The sequence below is a fragment of the Zootermopsis nevadensis genome, unplaced genomic scaffold, assembly GCF_977971745.1.
Source record: "Zootermopsis nevadensis isolate Lab colony 2312 unplaced genomic scaffold, Znev_1.0 Znev_ptg000020l, whole genome shotgun sequence".
In the NCBI taxonomy this organism is placed as follows: Eukaryota; Metazoa; Arthropoda; class Insecta; order Blattodea; family Termopsidae; genus Zootermopsis; species Zootermopsis nevadensis.
The window spans coordinates 12,673,421-12,693,567 of record NW_028259152.1 but is presented as its reverse complement, the minus strand read 5'-3'; the positions used below and the strand labels follow the sequence as shown (position 1 = coordinate 12,693,567).

The following is a 20,147-nucleotide window of genomic DNA, read 5'->3' as shown; positions in this document are numbered from 1 at the left end:
ATATTTTACAGAACGTCTTTCATTACCCAAAAATTCTGTGAACTGATGTGGGATGTTCCCCCCCCCCCCCCCCCTTAAAGTAAATTCCCAGATGTGTCTCATCCTGGCGGAATTCTATGTATAGATTTCCACTGAAGAATCTTCTGAAAGCGAAGTTTCAGTTTATATCGCCTTAAGTAAATCACATTTGCTGACAAAAGTATTTTATCTCAACAATTCATCTGCATATTGCATGTGCAACAGCGCTATGACGTGAGTTACAAATGTGAAGCTGTTGTTTACAACCATCACATGTGAGCCAGCTCACATTTTCCATCACACTGAGAAATGTTAACAACAGAACTTTGAGGTCGCTTCTTTACAAATGCTGCGAGTTCCTGAGAACAGTTCTCTTGAGACCCGTTTGGTTCTCCCGACGTTAAAGACGGAGTTCAGGCCTCGTGTTCTGATTCCAATAAAGTATCTATTTCATGTCTTCTTGCACTTCTATTTTAATTTTACCTTCACACTGAACCTTCGTAGCATCATTATGAAGTTACAGACTTCGCAGAATATCTTAGAATTTACCCCAAGTAGTTATCAAACTTGTAAGTCTGAAACTCCCGTGTAAATATTTGTGTTTGTCTCTTTAATTTGCTCTTACTGCACGATGTGAAAATATGAAGTAATGGATACTAAATAGTACTTGGGCCTAGTTAGAACCCAATCCCTTTCTGTGGACTTTTGAAGTTCGCCTAGGCGTCTCTTTGTTCTGGGCAGTCCGCCTGTGTGTGTAGCCGTAACTCCTATCCCTGGCTGTAGCAGCTTGTCTAATTATGACTGACACAAGTATAACTCGTGCACTTCCGCGAGGTCACTGCTACAGAAAGTCAGTGAATCAGTGCATTGCCGTCTCCTCTGTGCACTAAACAATAACTGTAAGCTTTCTCGCGAAAGCTGGAGTATGCCAGTATTCGAACGCACCCTTGAGGGTACACCTGAACTAAACTTACCTCGCCAGCAAAGGGCTGGCCGTCGACCGTATGTTCCGACCCCTTGTCGCTCTGGAAACCCCAGTGACAGTGAAACTGTTGCAGCCTATAGGAATCCTCGAGAGGACCACCGATTAGTTCTGCAATATAATCCATTGCTTAACACATGTATATTAAAATGAATACACATTCAGTCCCGAATTCAGACAGTCCTTGGAACACATCTGATCGGTACTTTATGACATCAAGCTATCCCCTCATATAATCAGATGTAACTAAGACTGAAAGCACGCAAATTGTAACCCTTATAGCTCCAACTTCAAAAGGAAAAAATAAAGCAAGGATTCAAATACAGAGATCAGATGATAACTATATTCTTAATAAAATACCTCGACGTATCATATTTCATCTCACAAATCATGCAAGGTATAGGTTTCTATCTCTTTCAGAAAGCAACCTTCCCTGAAGTTCGAAAGCACATGAACTTTCGTTGTTCTGGGATCTGCCCGATTGACAATGATCATATTCTTCGACTACGTAACTGTCATAAGAGGGCAAGTATCCGAGATTACACGTATCCTATCTTAATCCGAACTTCTAACTGAATGCATCCTGTCAATGATAACGCGATAGGATGTGAGACATCACAAGGACCAACAGTTCCATCAGCAGCTACACTCAAGTTCAGAGTTTTAAACTCGCCCTATTCTTCTCCTGAAGGCAGAAATAACAACTGATAGCATTTTGTGGCTACTTTGCAAAAAGTACATAAAATAAATGCATGGTGATGTGGTGTCTGAATGTCTGCATGTTACACACTTAACGCAAAGGATCTGCACAATTCTGTATTCGAGATTCAGACGACTTTAACTTTGGTTCGTTCTAGTTCACACGTGAAACCAGGTCAAACATACACTTTATCAGAAACGACCCACATTATCTAACACCGGCTGCAGTAAGATCCACAAGTTTTATATCAGGCATTTCTCGATACGAAATACAAGGACAACTATTTCTGACCGAGATGTTTAGTGTGATTCGCTTCTTAAACAAAATATCTATATTTTCAACAAATACGCACCAAGACGAATGACTTATGCTAAATCGCAAATAGCCATTTGCAAAATATATATACCCCAATGGAGCACACCTTTTAATTCCTCTTTGCCGAATACTCGTTAAAATGTCTTCGGAAAAATTGGACAATTACTTGCTTTTCAACAATCTGATATTTCTCTACTTACAGCTTATACACAACTGTAAGTTACTCCTGAGTTTTATTTATTTAGTGTTCTGTCTGACGACAGGTCCATATGAACAGGATCCTTCCATCCTTTTCTCGGACTGGGACCTGTTCATATACGTTCTTGGCAGATGATCCAGAAGTGGTTTGCCATTGCCTTCTTCTGTGTGTGAATGGAGTAATTGTTGGGATGCCACGGAGAAACCGGGGAATCCCCCGGAGGAAAACTCCGTGTTGCCTAGACCACGGCCTTGCCCAACACAAGTTATAAATCCGGGCACCGCCGGGAATCGAACCCGAGACCCCAGGATTACAAGGCCAGCGTTCTAAATTGCTCATGAAGCTTTGCTAGCTTGTTCCATCCTTAGGCATCTACTAATATCTGCAGCAAATAAACACCAAGATACAAATTACGTAGCTACCGTCAGACTAGATGTTCTTACCGGAGCCTTCGCCTTTGACGTCGACCCGCCAGCCATGACCAGTGTTGATAATCTCGCGAGTGTTTTCTGGGACGTATTTCCAATTGAGAGGCTTCGACGTCAGGGAAGTGTCAGATGTAGCCAATGACGTCACAATGTCTACAGGTGACTGACGACTCCCTGCAGCCGTTGGGAAATTCTTAACCCATGTGGACGGCCCTGAAAAATTACATTATTATTATTCCATCTATTCACCACTTTATAGGGTATTTACTTCTATGTACCAGAGACAAACCTTGCCCCTGAGGTACATAGTGCAGAAGCTATTTCCGAAATACATTTTGTTTTTTGACGTAAATACGTCTATAAGGAAGGACCATTCGGCAAAAAAGTGTAATGAAAAAGGGAAACGAAAAAGTGTAACAAGTGTACCTAGGGAACGTCGTGTTTACTCGGAATTGTTGTTACCTAGGAAACGTGGCATTACATTTCATTACATTAAATTAAAATACATTACATTTCATTACATTACATTCAGCTACCACTGACCCATGTTAAGCGTAACTAATTCTAGTTGAATAAGCAAAGTCTTAATCAAACTTATCTCAATTGTAAAGCATGTATAAAGGAAATATTTAGAATAAATCCAATATATAAACTTCCTTTCCGTAGAGACGTATTTACGTCAAATTCTCCGGAACCTTGGTTACACTGTAACTTTTAATACGTGTTACATGCATTAAACAGATTTCGCGTCAGTCGTTATATATTATTATTATATTAGGACAAGATTAAGATGCATCAGGGGGAAGATTGTGATGACGAAAGACGGGAAGACGTTTACAACCTCTTCTACCTATGCGCTGTTTACAGTTCAACACGGGCAGTCTTGAAGATGAGCCAACAGTCCTCGTGTCTTTCCGTGCAGGTTGTAAGAATTTCTGTTGGCAGAAGTAGTTCTTGCACCTGTCCAAAGTATCGTGGGAATCTGCAAACTGTATCACCTTTCTCAACTCGTAATATCTCCAACTAATTAGGAATATTTTATTACCGCACTTTTGATGTTCTGTGTGCAAACTTATGAAATTTGCGTCCTCTAATAGAAGAGACTTAGTTTCGCCATTTGAACCGAAGAAGGAAAGGAACAGGTTTTACTGGTTCCAAACGCAAATCTTTATTCTTCTATTACATTTTACCCAGTTTATTTAATTATGCATAAGCTATAGAGCATCGAGCGGAGGATAACTGAATCATTAATAATAGAAAAACATGGATTGATTGAATGAATGATTAATTCGTTTGTAACCGCTCACAGCTTGCGTTTAAGAACAGCGAGTTATTGCCTTTATTTTGAAGTGTCTTGCGGCTACATTGGAAGAATAAACAGTTCACAGCCGATTCCTTCTAATTAAATTCCCAATCTATCATTCACAAATCATACTACAAGATATTTTACTTGAAACGAATTCATCCTCAACACCTTCATGCACGAAACGACCAAACCAATGACAATATTGCATTCATGTAGACGTATCCCGTTGTCACAGCTGATGTACGGCTTGAATTCGGTACGGTGGTTTTCTGTTACCTTATTCGATACTTCAGCGTCTGGATACGCTTTGCTAAATGCTGTACGAACAGATGAACATAATTTCGATACGAAGTAATGTTTGAGCATGAACACATGTGTACACCGTGTTCGTATCTCCACAGTTTTTGCACAAGTGGCGTGAACAGCAGCCTAACAACGAAGATGACCTTGATTCAAGTGTTACGCTGGAGATTTGGGAGTGTCTATTACACGCGGGTAAAACTGCTTGTGATTTAATTTGTTTCTGGAGTACGTCATTGTTATTAAGTTGCTGGAAACCATAATTACAGCTGCAAGCAAGATGATTAATTTTATGATGCAATAAGCCACTACAAGCAAACCCCCACCACAGTGATAAGGGTTATGTATCGCTGGAAGGTATTTCGACACTGACAGACACTTTTAAAAGCGTGTCAATGTCGTTCATGCGTGAATTGTTCGCACTGAAAGGCATGCCATTTCCATGAGCGATGTCAATAGCCTATCGTTTTTTGCTTATCGCTTATCGCCTGCCTAAATTTAGGCTAAATATTTTCACACACAACATCCGTCACCACTACTTATCTAGAACGACAGCTTCGAGCAGGCTGCCTAGGTAGCTGAAGAAATCCAACGATCTATTTAAACAGTCCGAGATCAAAATATCGCTATCGCTCTGAAGCCCAAACTTACATAAGATGGCTAGTGACAGGCACTTCAACATGAAATGTATTTATAAGACAGATTTGGAACGTATTGTAATGCCTCTCCTTCCATTTAAACGCTGAATGTCAATTCTGTTGGCAACGCACATGACATTTGTATTAACTTGGCCTTGAAGTTTAGTGGCTTAAAAATCACATATCACATTTATAGCAAAATTATCATCCAAGAAGAAAAGTAATTTCGAACCAAGAACTGTGCTAAAGTAACTAATTATTGAACCAACTCCTTGGTAACATAACTCCGAAGATTGGACCCCGCTAATACCAAAGCTCATCTCTGGAAAAAAAACGTTTAGAACCGGCTCCATGCACCTCCCATCCTCACAACCAACTTCCATAAGATTCATCTTACTAATTAATTAACGAACCCACAGGCCGCCACTATGTTTTCATAAGATCCATCTCAGAATAATATAAGAATATGAATTTTGATAATTTTCAAAAATTTTCTAGTAACTTTCTTATAATCTATTTTAGTTAAAATTTTTATTTGAACCAAGTATAGTTGTTTATTATTTTATCAATATTTATTTAATACTGTAGATTATTATGACATTTAAAGTCTATACGATAAGTTGTGTCTCAGCATGTTTACCGACGTCTCGTTATCTGTTCAGTTAAAATCAAACAAAACTTACACACCTAATAACACAAGCCGTGAAGATTGACAATCAGCCTCTATGTAATTTCGAGGTTAAAAATGCGTTCACTTTAACTTTATACTTATTTCACTCGTTTATGGCGTAGTAACCATGGATAATATTGTAAATAATTCTTTGTTAGACACCGACAGTACGGTCTGCAAACATAGTTACACCACAGACCTGATGATGGGGAGGTAGTCCCTGAAACGCCAATGATTTATAACCAACTGACACGGATAATAGCCCTAGAAGATTTGAATAATGTAACCCCTTACCAATGACAACGAAAAACTTAAATTTTGAAAGTTCCTGAGATCAAACTCGCCAACATACAAGTATGTGAAAACAGTTGTCCAATGTAGACAAAATTCGGAAATTATGGCTCAAGAATTGCCTTTATGCTCTTAAAAGCTTTTGAAATCTCGGTGCAGAAATCCTGAGAACCACTCTTAATAATACAGGTAGGAAGGCAGGTGATATTTCTTCCGATGAGAAGGGGAGTTGAAACATTGGACTGTTGAAACGCCTTCTACACAAGCAACGCGCGTCCTACGACCATAACCGTTGCAGATCAGCTTAAACTACATACAGACGGCCATTGTTTGATGCGACGTTTCGACATTACAGACGATGACATCATCAGCTGTCATCGCGGAGGATCTGACTTTGAAGATTTATCACGTTGGTATTACTTATTGCAGGGAACTAAAATGTACGAGTTTGGACTAGACTCCAATGACATAACATCCATATAAAATTTTATCACGATCTGTCCACCAATTCTATAGTGAACGGACAATGATGCAATTACGAATAATGACGTCATCTTGTGCGGAGACTGTCATCACAGAGGGTCACGGTAATGGAGTCTTCGTGGAAGATTATCCTCACACTTCACGATTTTGAGCATAAGTCATGTTGGTATTACCGGCTGTAGGAAGTTAGAAAATACTATACTGGAGTAGCATCCAATTGAATAACGCCCATACCATATTTAATGAAAATCCATTCGTACGACCACGACTTAGATAAAAGACGCGACAGACAGACGGACAGAACGTTTCCATAAGGTGTTCTTCTCTTACGCTAAAGCGTGAAGGTATACTTAAAATGAAGACACTGAATAGTAATTTGAAAATAATGTCAACAGTGAAGTTCATTATTGAATGTAAGGCTTAAAATGAAAATAAGCACACCAACTGTTCCGTAAATGTATTTTGTCTGCCCATGCCCTATTTTTCGTTCCTAAATCCCAAAAATGGAGTATAAAACAGAGAAAAATTGAGGATTAGGAGTCACTGCGGGATCGGCGAGCCAAATGAGCAAGGATGGAGTAGTAACAACAAAGTACGAGTTTATACAGAATGTGCCAGAAATACCTGACGGTATTTGAAATGTAATTAACATCTTTCCCTCTATGCTACACTTCCATACTAATATTCGTCATGTAGAGTGTTTTTTAGTGTTTATTTTAGATGGAGCACTGGTCAATTGTAACACCACATAGTTCTGCACATTTGCGGACCTGAAATTCCACAGACGGAAACATTTGTTTGGCACGAATTACACGCAACATGCACGAATATACTATTATATCGTTCTTTGTTCACTTTTGATGCTGCTTTGAGTCTACAAAGACAAACGCTGTCAGCGAAGACCTCAATCAGCAGTTTCATGCGTCAATTTTAAAGTCAGACATTATCAGTCTGAGAGCTTGCTTAACTTAATCAGAAGAATATTTATTCCTGTCAAACACGAGCAGTACGATTCGCTTCAATATTACATTAAAAGATAAAAAGATAAAGCTGTCCCACCATGCGCCATGTAGGCGCTTGGGGGGGATAAAACAACATGGGATTACAATGTTCAGAACATCAGCTATTAAAATACTTCAAGAAAGCCTTTGATTCAGTTGGAAGGGACGGGCCATGTAACATGTCTATTAAATTTGGTATCCCCATGAAAACAGTTACGCTAATTACATGTTTAATCAAAAACTATAAAAAAAAAGCCGGTACAGATAAATAACTGCATCATGCATTTGCTATTCACAATTGCCTTAAATATGTATATGATTTATCACCATCGCGTCTCAAATTTGATTTACAAATCGCAATTAGAAAATTTCAAGAAAACAGAGAAGTACTGTAATTGAGTAGGATACATCATATTTTTATATACTGTTTACTTCAATCTCTTGGATAAAACCACAATTAGACTGCCATACAGAAAAAACACAAATCCTCTAAGTGATCCAGTTAGGTTAGGATGTGTGACTGAACTCATCTGAATTCAGTAAAGTAGAGTAAAGCTGTCCCGCTACACGCCATGTAGGCGCTTAGGAAGAGAGGTGGTACAGCTCCTACTCATTCTTAACCTCGGCAGTAGATAAGGGTGAGTTGTCAGCTTTATCCTCGTGGAAAGGACCCCGCTACCCATTGGACAGGAGGCTCGGTGTGCCCCTGAGCCGGTATGGACGCAGAGGCTAGATGAAAAATCCCCTGAATCCAGTACACATATAGAATAATACAGAAAGTACTGAAACATATTATGATGCCCGTTTTCCAGACGCCTTCGTAGGCAAATACGTATTTAAAGGAGAAATAAATTTTTAGGAAGCTGTCACCACTGTTAGTCGATTTGATATATGAACAAGCCTGTGGTTTAATTTCAAAATGAAATATAAAATCATCTGCGTACGCGCTATCTGACCGATTTCTACATTTTGTTGTCATGGTTAACTTCAGGTCATGGTAATGGTTACATTACGACATAAAATATGTATGAAGTGAGAAATGAGGTTCTCACGGCTTCGAGTATTTTAGGTTGTTGGGCCGTGTATTCGTGTAGTTTACCGACGTTTTAGAGACGACTGTTGCCTCCACCATCGCTCTGATGACGGATGAAGCAAGAACATACATCTGAAACGTTGGTTAACATCTACCAGACTACACAGGGCACCAACCCAGAAGACAGTAATCTTCAACACATATTTTTATACTTAGGCTATATGTTTTGAATCCTTGGGCAGATTTTAATAGGTACCACATGAGTTGTACGTAAAACACAAGTAATTTTCAGAATTCTATCTGAAAGTCACCATCACAAAAACAATAAGTTACCTGATATTTTGTATGATTGTGAAACTTAGTCAGAGAAAGGAAGTAACTGGATGCTGGATAAAACTTCATAATGAGGAGCTTTATAAGTAAGATTTGAGGTTTTCACAGCGGAGTGTGAAGATTTCTGTCTTCTGGGTTGTTGCGCTGTGTAGTCTTGTAGATGTTTACCAACGTTTCAGAGGTCATACTGCCTCCATCATCAGGGCGATTCTTAGTATGAAGATTTCTGTCTTCTGGGTTGTTGTGCCGTGTATTACGGTAGTTGTTTACCAACGTTTCAGGGGTCATACTGCCACCGAAACGTTGGTAAACATCTACCAGACTACACGGCGCAAATACCCAGAAGACAGAAATCTTCAGGAGCTTTATAATTTGTACACCTAACTAACTAACTAACTAGATGGCTTACCGAACCCGAAGGTTCATCACCGAATTAACCAAAGCCCTCCACCGGACCCTGTCCTGGGCCAACAAAATCCAGTTTCCTTCAACTCCTATCTCCCATAGATCCCGCCTGAGATTATCCTCCCATCTACGTCTAGGTCTCCCCAGCGGTCTCTTCCCTTCAGGTTTCCCAACCAGTACCCGGTGCACACCTCTTGTCCCATCCATGCGCGCTACATGTCCCGCCCATCTCACCCTTCTCGACTTAATCACCCTCACAATACTGGGGGAGCAGTACAGATTTTTAAGCTCGTCATTGTGCAGTTTTCTCCACGCCCCATCGTCTTCCCTCCTAGGCCCAAATATCCTCCTCAACACCCGATTCTCAAACACCTGCAATCTGTGTTCCTCCCTCTGAGTGAGAGACCATGTTTCGCACCCATACAAAACAACAGGCAAGATTATTGTTTTGTATACTTTAATTTTCAGGTTCTTAGAAATCAGACGGGAAGACAAAATATTTTGGACTGAGAAGTAGCAAGCATTTCCGGAATTTAGTCTCCTCCTAACTTCCTCACAAGTATCATTTTGATTTGTTATTGTTGTTCCCAAATATTTGAACTTTGTAACCCTTTCAAAGGATTTATTAGCTACCCTAAGATAATTTTGCCCGCCTGTCTTCTGATGACGAGATACTAACATGTACTTAGTTTTTTCTGAATTTACTTCCAGCCCCACTTGTCTACCAGCCTCTAGTAAAACTTCTGCGTTCCTCTTTATTGTATTTATATCGTCCCCCAATAAATTAACATCATCAGCATATGCCAATAGCTGATGTGTACACCTACTCTTCAGAAAATACTATTAGGGTGGTCAGATAAAGTAAGGCGAGTTTGGCGAGACATGTAACACGCATTACAGATGAGAAAATACACCTTTAGTCGAACAACCACAAACAAACCCTGTGGAAAATAAAGGCAACGAGAATAATATTAAAATTCTTGTCAAAGTAAAATATCGGGAAGGTGTGCATTGTACTCTCCTAACTCAGGATATAATAAGGTGAATACAATAATGCTCCTGTGGGCTCACAGATGATGGAGAAATTGACTAGATGGATGACAATAACAGAGATGAGCGTGGAGAAAATATCTGGGCGTCCTGCATTTATAAAGTCAGATACCTGAAGTGAAGTTCACAACATAAATCACATTAAATAAGTGTTTATCACATTTGTCTGCAACATTTTTCTGCCCTATTACAAGTTATTTAAACATAATATCTTAAAACGAAGTTAGTCTTATTATAAAATATAGTTCATCTTCAAAGTATACGAAGCCGAGTAATTATTGGAAAACTGATTGTCGTTCAGCTGTTCAGAAACGAAGAACCTACCACTGGACTCATCCTGAACATGTTTATTCTAGTCAACACCACATACTTTATTTAAATTCCTTTTATGTTATCATCTTATCGATATCGAACATGGCGATCAAGTGGTTCGCACTCCATCCTTGTATTCAGGACATTCGAGTTCAAAGTCTCGACCCGCAGATTGGTTATCCTGACTGACACTTTTAGTGGTTTTTCCTCACTGCCTTAAGGTAAATGTCGAGATACGATCGAATCGCTCCACAATCCTTCCAATTCATTATCCTCTAATCATTCGATGCAATGCAGTCTAAGCAGCTGAAAGCGCCTTAAATAAACCATAGGCTACATAAAATACGCCTAAATGTCCCAGTTCATGTTCTTAAACTGGTTTTAACCTAAAGCGTCTTAACGAATTGTAGCTTGGATTCATTCAATGCCGTTCATCCAGAGCGTAGAACAGGAAAGGCACAACTTAAAATTTACACTAGCAAATATAATGAAACTGAAATTTCGAATCGGCGTTGGTATGATCTTCATCATTGAAATAAGTCTGTTATAAAAATAAAACACAATAGTTCTGTTGCATGCACTGAAATCTAAAAATACTTCGTTCTAAATAGACTGACATAATCATTAGCGAATGCTCAATAACTTCTGCTAATTGGCTCAAAAATGTGCAAATTTTTTAAAAGTAATGGAGCACGGCTAAAAGACACAGGGAATGACCTCCAGCTTTCACTTTGCAACGATTATCTAATACAGGGGTGCCAACCTCTTTTGTTGTTGGGCCCGTAAAATGGTTTAATTTTTGTGGCGGCCATCGTGTTATACATTATGGTGACATTAAACAAATAAAAACAAATAACCATAAATGAATAATAATAATAATAATAATAATAAAAGGGGGATGTGGGATATTATGATGTACTTTCTTTTAAGCAGATATTTCCAGTTCCGTATAAATACGATCGCTGTTAAATTGTTGAAATGCTATAATCTTTTCAAAAGTACTTCCTACTCCATATTACCTTCAGAGCAGGTTAGTAAGAATTGCTGTTGTGGGTAATATGAGGTATTGACCAAATGAGACAAGTTGTGATTCCTATACTTCACAATCTGTTCCATCTTGTCAACAACCATCATTACAGTGTGTAAACTATATCAGTTACCTTTCATTAACTTTGTAATTAAGAAGTGCAAAATCTGAGGTAAAAATCGTATCAAATCTTAAATGATTAGCATTGATTTTTACACAAAAGTGTGAGCCATGCCTCATGGCTCGAAGTGGCTTATCTCCCATATCTAAGTTCTTTGGAGTCGGCGGCTTCGAGACCCTGATGAGACAGCAGGGCAGAAAGGCGGTCTGTGTGTGTCCGCCGGAGAGAGAACGACTCGAGGAGAAAGTCGGAAGGCAAGTCAGGGTTTGTGGGGGTTGAGTTGGGCATCTGGGGTTGGATACCCAGCCGGAGTTTGAGCCCTGAAAGGTGTCTTGATTCTTTTTATCCTATATTTAAATATTTTTCATTAAATAATATACTTCGATTATTCGACGTAGTTTCTTTTGACTTTTCACCGCTTTACCCTCCCCAAGCCGTACCACCTCCCGGCCTGGGACGATCGTGGCCTCAGTAACGTAATCTGGCAATCTCCTCCTCGGGAGGGTTAAAGTGTCATCTTCCGCTGCACTTTCTGTACCTTACCCGTGTTTCCCCTGAAATACCGTCACAGAACAGTCCTGCGCTATACATGCAAGGAGTTATGTCTGTCGTCAGCCTTTATGTTCGACGGATCCTCTTTGGTTGCACTTGGTTTCTTTTGTCATTGTTAATTATCTCTTGTTAGAACACCCACTGGAAAGGACAACCAATCCTCTCACAACGTGGCTTCTTTTCTCATTTCTTTTCACACTTCTTCGTGCTGATTACCAACAAGCTTCTGGGTTGTTACGCCATGTAGTGTGGTAGAAGTTTGTTTCTGAAACGTCGGTAAACTTCTACCAGACTACACGGCGCAACAACCCAGAAGACAGAAATCTTCATACTCATCGCCCTGATGACGGAGGCAGTATGACCTCTGAAACTTTGGTTAACTTCGACCAGACTACACAGCGCAACAACCCAGAAGACAGAAATCTTCATACTCATCGCCCTGATGACGGAGGCAGTATGACCTCTGAAACGTTGGTTAACACCGACCAGACTACACGGCGTAACAACCCAGAAGACAGAAATCTTCATACTCATCGCCCTGATGACGGAGGCAGTATGACCTCTGAAACGTTGGTTAACACCGACCATACTACACGGCGTAACAACCCAGAAGACAGAAATCTTCATACTCATCGCCCTGATGACGGAGGCAGTATGACCTCTGAAACGTTGGTTAACACCGACCAGACTACACAGCGCAACAACCCAGAAGACAGAAATCTTCAGACTCACCGCCGTAAAAACCTCAAATTGTACGTCAACGAGCTTATTTCTGGCACTTTGACTTTGGATTAAAGGGGTATCCCTGGACACTATAAAAATACGAAGAGGAATTAATATTCCAGGAAGTGGATGTGGTTTCCTAGTTCGGCGTGTCATTTGTTAAATTACACACAGATCTTTCGGTGCTTCTGAAAATTTCTGTTCTTGCCAGCTTGTTCATTCATTTGCGACCAAACAGGTAGTGGAGATGCAGTTGCTACAAATGAATTATCCACAAAGATGTTGCGAATTACTCGATAAATGCTACCATTTACAGCTGTTTCCAGGCCCGCGCCGGGCGTATCTGCCGCCCGGGTGCAATCACATTTTACCGCCTCTACGTAGAAATACTAAACTTTTCTGGTTTTTTAATTACCAAGTTTAATTATGGATGGATTTCAGTTCTTTTTAGCCCCCTTCAACCATGGTTCTCGTAGGAAATTGCATACGTTGTTCCCCTCTAACGCCGCCCCTGATTTTCGGCACTCCAATGCAACGTTTCTAAATTCTGTGCCCCCATAGCAAGTTGCCGCCCCTCATATGATGCCGCCCGGGTTCGATGCACCCATTGTGGCCATAGGACGGCAAGGCTGAGGCTGTTGCAATGCCAGTAGCTCTAAAATACGATGCATCAAATAACCATCACATCTGGTAATGTTTTACCGTTACCGTCGGGTTCTGGTAAGCCAGGTTTAAACCTCATAGTACACTGTCAGAGATTTCATGAAGGAAACATCAAGTGGTTGTATGTGATGTGTGATATGTAGTGGCAGGCATGATTGATACACAATGTCTTTTTCGCCAAGTCGATGACGTCAAGATTTTACTCAGTGATATATTTTTTCCTCGTTCGGCAGATGACAATGCCTTTTGTCGCTATTATTTCAACTGATTTGTAGCACGGACCTCTGAAATGTTGGTAAACTTCTAACAGACTACACGGCACTGCAACCCAGAAGAGACCCGTTTTCGTACTCACCGCAGTGAAAAGCTCAAATCCTACTGAACAGAACTATTTCATATGCATTGAAGATCCTTCCTGGTGGAAATTTGTGCTTCTCAATTCCTGCCTCTAAAATATCGAAACATATTTCCACATTTTATTTCGTTGAAACTAAAAGCCCTTGCCAGTGATGTTGATTCTAAAGTTCGGAAGGAAAATTCAGGGTTTCTAAAAAGAAACTTTACCAACACGTTTCTAATTTTTTTAAGGTTATGTTAAATTCCCCTTTTCCCAGCGATTTGGAAAGCAAGTTCACGAACTCGTATGATCATGAACACTGTCCCATAAGAACAGTTTATTGTTTGAGATCATTTTTGCTACTTTGTGGAAAAGTAGGTCTTCTGCCCGGTAGAATCTGCACAACCAATCCTAGGGCTATTTTTCCTTTCTTTGCTAGTATCTCTATGTCGTCTGTTTCACATAGTAGTTTCCTGCCCTGTAAATAACCAATTTCACCTTTCCTTGAGCAAAAATTTTCTGAATGAATGAATGTTTTAGAGTTTCGCTCAGAACCGAGCTTGGTTAAAGTTAGTTCATGGATTCATAATTTGTAAAACATGTGAACGCGGGCACAAAGCTGGCAATAACTTCCTTAGGTAATAGTATATAAGAAAACAAAGCCGGTAATGTAGGGGTTTAAACGCTGATGTCATGTAACAACATGCAAATATGGGCTACAACGCCATGTTATGTTTCATGTTGAATTTATTCTTCTGCTTGTGTGACAGCACTGTGTGCACGAACTATAGAGCTCAACCACTTACCGAGTTGCAGGGCGTAAAATGGGGTACCCATATTGCAAGACTTATTAGTTTCCCATTTTGTCTCAAACATACTTGAAAGGAAAAGCTAAACGAGCAGTGGTACCACCAGTCACGAAGACGCCCTTTAAAATACACAGTGTGCAGATGTCCCTATAAATTTTATAATGTTTTGACAGTTTTAATTTCACCGCCAAATATCAATCCAAAATGTTCTGAAGATATAGGACGCAATAATTAAATAATGGGGACTGAGTTCCATCCCAATGACATGAACAATCTATTTGATTTTTCAACTCAGCGAAATGTGTCAGCACGTTCGTCGTTTAAATTTGACACATGAACCACATCAAAATATGACAAGGCAGTTATGCATTATCGTTTACATCACAGCCTTCGTCCAATGCGAATGAGAACTGCACCAGAATAGAAGCAGAAACGTTAATGTACTTGCCATTTCTTCTGCGTCTCTCGCGACTTGCAAAAAGGATTTACATTTCAGCCATCATTGTTCACAGTAAAGATCTACGAACACATTATTTCGCTATATACCAAGCGGAAAAGGGGGCTTCGTTTCGAGAAAAGACAGAAATTTTATAAAAAGGCTTTGCCTTGCTCCAAATTTGTTTTCCTTGTTACAAACAATGTGATCTGTTCTCAAAACAGATTCAAGAGGGTCTGTTGTGTTTGTCTGAAGTATGCAGGCTAATTCAATATTGCCTTTTATAATTTTAAGATTTGTTGTTGTTCATAAACATATAAAAAAATGTAAACAAACATTGGTCCGGAAACGTCTCTGTTTTGAAATACAGTGGATTCCGGTTAATTGGGACACATCAGGACTAGAACACTTTGGCCCAATTATGCGAACTTCCACGTAAAGTGTTAAGAAGGTTTAAAACAAAACCTTCTTGGTCTTCTGATGTCTTTTGGTGTTTTGCTACAATTTGTTCAACAATTGCGTCCCAAAAATCTTCATTTTCTTAGTAACATTGAAGACTATTGTCGATGCATGCAAACTTTTCGTAGTTTCTGACGTGTTGCATTTCCAAAATGGCGTCATTTTCACTACCGGTCGTTTCTGGCATCTCCAAGCCTGGATGCTTAAAACCACACCGAGCGAAGTCTCGCTGCTTATTGCTACACTGTCTGAATAAGCACGTGTTCGTTACTGAGTGAATCGGCGATGATTCACTGACTCCTCGACGCCATCTAACATTCACTACCCCGATTAAACGGCTGGACTGTAAACTGAGTGCGTAAAAAGCGACGAACAAGAAAAACCAAGACACAAATTGTATTCTTCATATTTCACTATGTGTAACAGGCCTAATGTGTTCTTGAAATACCAAGGACATCTACTAGAAAAACGAAGATGTTACATGATAAACGATTTAAGAACGGAGTTCTGACGCTGTAGTAGTAATTAATTGTTATAGTTTTAATGAATCCAGTTTCTAGAGTACAAAAACGATGGTTATGTCGGAATCACATTCTTCGCATACTGGAATAACCCAGAGCATTCGCAACTAAACGAAAAACTTCCCTCAACTACTGGCTTAAGGGAGACAACTTCGTGAAAAGTGGACATGTTTACTTATTTAGGGGTCTGCACGATCCAAGAAATTTGCAACACGTATAAATTTTAGACGACTGACGTTTACGGACCAATGTTTATCTACATTTTTTTTACTTTCTATGGTCATCCTCAAATTTACGAAAGGTAATATTGAATCAATCTGTATTTCTCTGTCACTGAAACTGAGGTCGAACAGATAAGGCAGGTTCCTATAGATAACGATGGCATTTCTTGTGTGAACAGACATTTCGGGGTCTCGTAGAAATGGAATTCATGAATGGTTGCGAAAGAACTGTGTTGAAACCGCATGGAATCCATGCGCGTGTTGCTACACATAAAAGTCTAAGAAAGGCACGTGAAGCAGCTGATGGCAATTGAAATGGATTAACATGTAATCAGATTACCGCCTTGTCATTGTCACCCTAGACAAATGGGTAGCAGAACTCAACAACACTTCTCTACTATACAATCATTGTGAGACTCACGAACGAAGAAGAAATGTCAGAGACGCTGTGAAGCCAACTGGATTTCACGTGTCCGACATGCAGCTACTTAGAGAAAAGAAATAGTTCGGGACAAAGGTTTTCCAGAGACGAAAGTAATGACACAGAATTATGTTAAGATGACGAAAACAGTGGCTACTCATTTGCAGTTCTATTGTTATAATTGTTTTAACAGTTCTCACATTTTTGAGAACAGTAATAATTTCAAATAAATTTTGCACTGGATTGATTCCTGAATGTCTTCACCCACATTTTTAATTTGTCAATATAAGGCCTGTTATGTAAAGCTATGATCAGACCGGCTTCGTGTATAGCCGCATTTTCGTCCAACATGTTACTTCATAGCGTACAAAAATAACACCACGGAGTAAATCAGATGTGGTCACATGGCAATAAAGACGTCGATATTGATCATCTTGGCCTTCATGGTTACCTAACGTCGTAGCTGAGTGATTAGTATTTCAGCTTCGTTTTCTGGAGGTCTCCGGTTCAAATCTCGGAACGGAGACCGTTTATCCTGACTTAGAGTTTTTGTGGTCTTCCTCAGTCCCTCGACACAAATTCAGAAATAATAGCTTAAATCAGGCTATGACTGCTTCCTTCCAAATATTTCCCAGTTCATTATTCATTGATCATCGTATCATCCGACGCTAAATCAGAACTATCTGAATGTTACTGGCAGTGCAAGTCTTGGTCACGCCATTCTGAAAAAAATTATCTCAAAAGATGGCTGTCTTCTAGTTTGTAGCACACTGTAGTAGAAAATTGCTTCCTCCAACACCTACATCTGAAACGTCGATGAACATGTGTCAAACCACATGGCTGTAACACCCAAAATAAAATCTTCATTCTCCCTGCCACGAGAACTTCAAATCCTTTCCGTTTATCTCAGATTTCACTTCTGAGTAGCAGTTCAAGGCTTGTAGTCTAATCCATTTCTCGTAGAATCGCCATAAATTCCCTAGAGTTGTGACGTCACATACAAGCCAAGTTGTTTGCCGATTACAATACTGACAACGTCGTAAAGTAAGCTGCAATAAACAACTGTCATTTCGGTTGTAACACCGTGTGGACTTGTAGCCATGTATAGTCTGTATTATTCTTCCTGGCCTCTGGTCTGCGTATTAGGGGAATGTAGGGGGAAGTAGTGGGGGAACTTTCTCAGAAGCAACGTACTTCACTGCAGCATGCTGGTCCGCAACTACTAGTCTGATGAAAAACATCTGCCGTACGTGCCCAATCCTCGATACACGCAGAAAACAACTCTGTATTTTTATAGCACTTTCGTGTAGCTCTAACAACACCACTACAAGACGTTTTCACTGCACCGATGTGTTTCTATTTGAATAGGAGGTATCTTAAAAGCGACCGAATGCTTGTTTTAACACGGACAGTACCAACGTTAAGGGGAAACGAGCTGCTTGTACCGGCAAGTCCACAAGACGCTATAACCCAGAAAGCCAACGTCGATAACTGGTGACGCTGTGCCCATGTCGTTCTGGCGAACATGACGGAAAAGGTGAAAATTAAATTATTTTGTTTTATTAGGCTGACTAAGACACTAAAACTGCAAGCAGTACCGGTGTGTTGTTCCATTGTGTTTAGTGTGGCTAGATTTAAGTTACTTTGTTCTTCTTTTCATTTTCTAACGATACAACCAGATTTGAGAAACTAGCCTTTTTTGGGAGTCTATCCAGAAGGTGGAAGGTATAAATTCCTCCTAAACGTTGGTACATATCTGGAAGACTAAACGGCGTTAAAGCCCACAAGCCTACAAATCAGTGAAAAGACTAGAGAAACTCCATTACTCTGAGAAGTATCTGAATTAAATGTCGCATTCATTTTTTAGTTATTTAACTACGCTTTATCAACTGCGTAGGTTCTATAGCGTCAAATGATATATAGAATGTGAACGGAGTCGTTGGAAGCTTATTTTAAGGTACTGTTGCTACGTCATAACTTCGCTTCTCGCATTAAAGAAAGAACACAGTGAGCAGAGGAGTTTTCTCATACAAGAATTTGGCCTGGAAAAGCCAACTTTCAAGACATTAACGTAGATGGAAAGATACCATTAAAGTATTTCTTTAAGAGTTAGGATGTGTAAATGTGGAGTGGAGTTATCTGGTTCTGGGGGACTAGTTGAGGGCTGTGGTGAACAAACGATGAACCTTCGGGCTCCATATTCTTCACCAGCTATACACCTGTCAGCTTCTGAAGGAATTTGCTCCGTGCAATTATTTCCTTCAGTTAATATTCGAAAGAATTGAAGATATCCATTAAAGCCTCAGCCAGGAAAGCCAAAAATCGAACCAGGGATCAAGTTACAACGTGCTATCAATCTGCGATGCATGCCTTTTTATCTGGTTCCGGGACTGGTGGCATAGGAAGGCATCCATTCTCAATCTCGAAAGTTAATACAACTGTGAATCAACAAATCATCGCTTATATGTGACTCTTCAATGAGGTTTTTTAATTCAATTTGTACAGTTACCAACTTCACACGTAACAGTTTAACATGCTAGTCTTAATGCATTCTGTAAAATCGGGAGCCAAGGTGAAACTTTCATTAACTTAACGCATAGAGAAGGTATTAGGTCTATTTAGAAAACTCATTAGCATTCCTTGAATTGCTACCAACCTGACAAGACTTCATCGTCTCTAATTCAACCCTGACCTTCGAATAATTCTATTAATACCCATAAACGCTGCATTACTACATAAAAGTTAAATAATCGTTAAAATTTAAAATGTAATCTTTGAACGAAATAAATGAGTCATGCAAAGATGGTGTCCGTCTGTACGTCTCATGCGCAAAACTATGAATTTCGACACATTTGGGCGTATTTGATTTTGGATCACAAGGTTCTAGTGTAACTGTTATTTTATATCAGCTTAAACAGATTTTAATATTTTAGAACATGCTCATGTAATAAACAAATAATAGACTATATGTCGAAATAAGGTCCCATGGCCTCATAATTATTATTTCAGAAGTTTTATGTGTGGTGAATATTAACGCAATGCAAAGAAAAACATGCAAAACTATAAGTTTATCTTTTCATCTCTTTATACCGTGTACTATTAAGGGACAAAATATGAATAAATGAGCTACTATTATCGTCATTATTCCTTATTTATTTTTTTACTTGTCAAAAGCGTCTCGGCCTCATGAAGTCATCATTAATGGCAATACATTATACATTTGGTTCACTCATAAAAGATGTTTCAGTTAAAAATACATGTACATTTAAGCACCACGTACTTCTTTATAATCAACATAAATCATTAAACATTCAACTTCTCTCTAAGTTTACCTGTTGTTTTATATAGTTGTAAAACTTGGCATCTCAAATTAAGGACAAAACGCAGATTGAG

At 39.4% G+C, this 20,147-nt stretch overlaps 1 protein-coding gene across 1 annotated transcript in view; it reads right to left on the bottom strand.

The window, feature by feature from the left end:
- The window catches only part of CAH1 (carbonic anhydrase 1), a 95,840-nt gene that overhangs the window by 15,945 nt on the left and 59,748 nt on the right, over nt 1-20,147 (bottom strand). Inside the window, exons 2-3 of the mRNA XM_022081908.2 lie at nt 2,658-2,855; nt 993-1,111 (exon numbers count right to left, since the gene is read on the bottom strand). Of these exons, the coding sequence (XP_021937600.1) occupies nt 993-1,111; nt 2,658-2,855 (317 nt within the window). The remainder of the gene's footprint in view (nt 1-992; nt 1,112-2,657; nt 2,856-20,147) is intronic.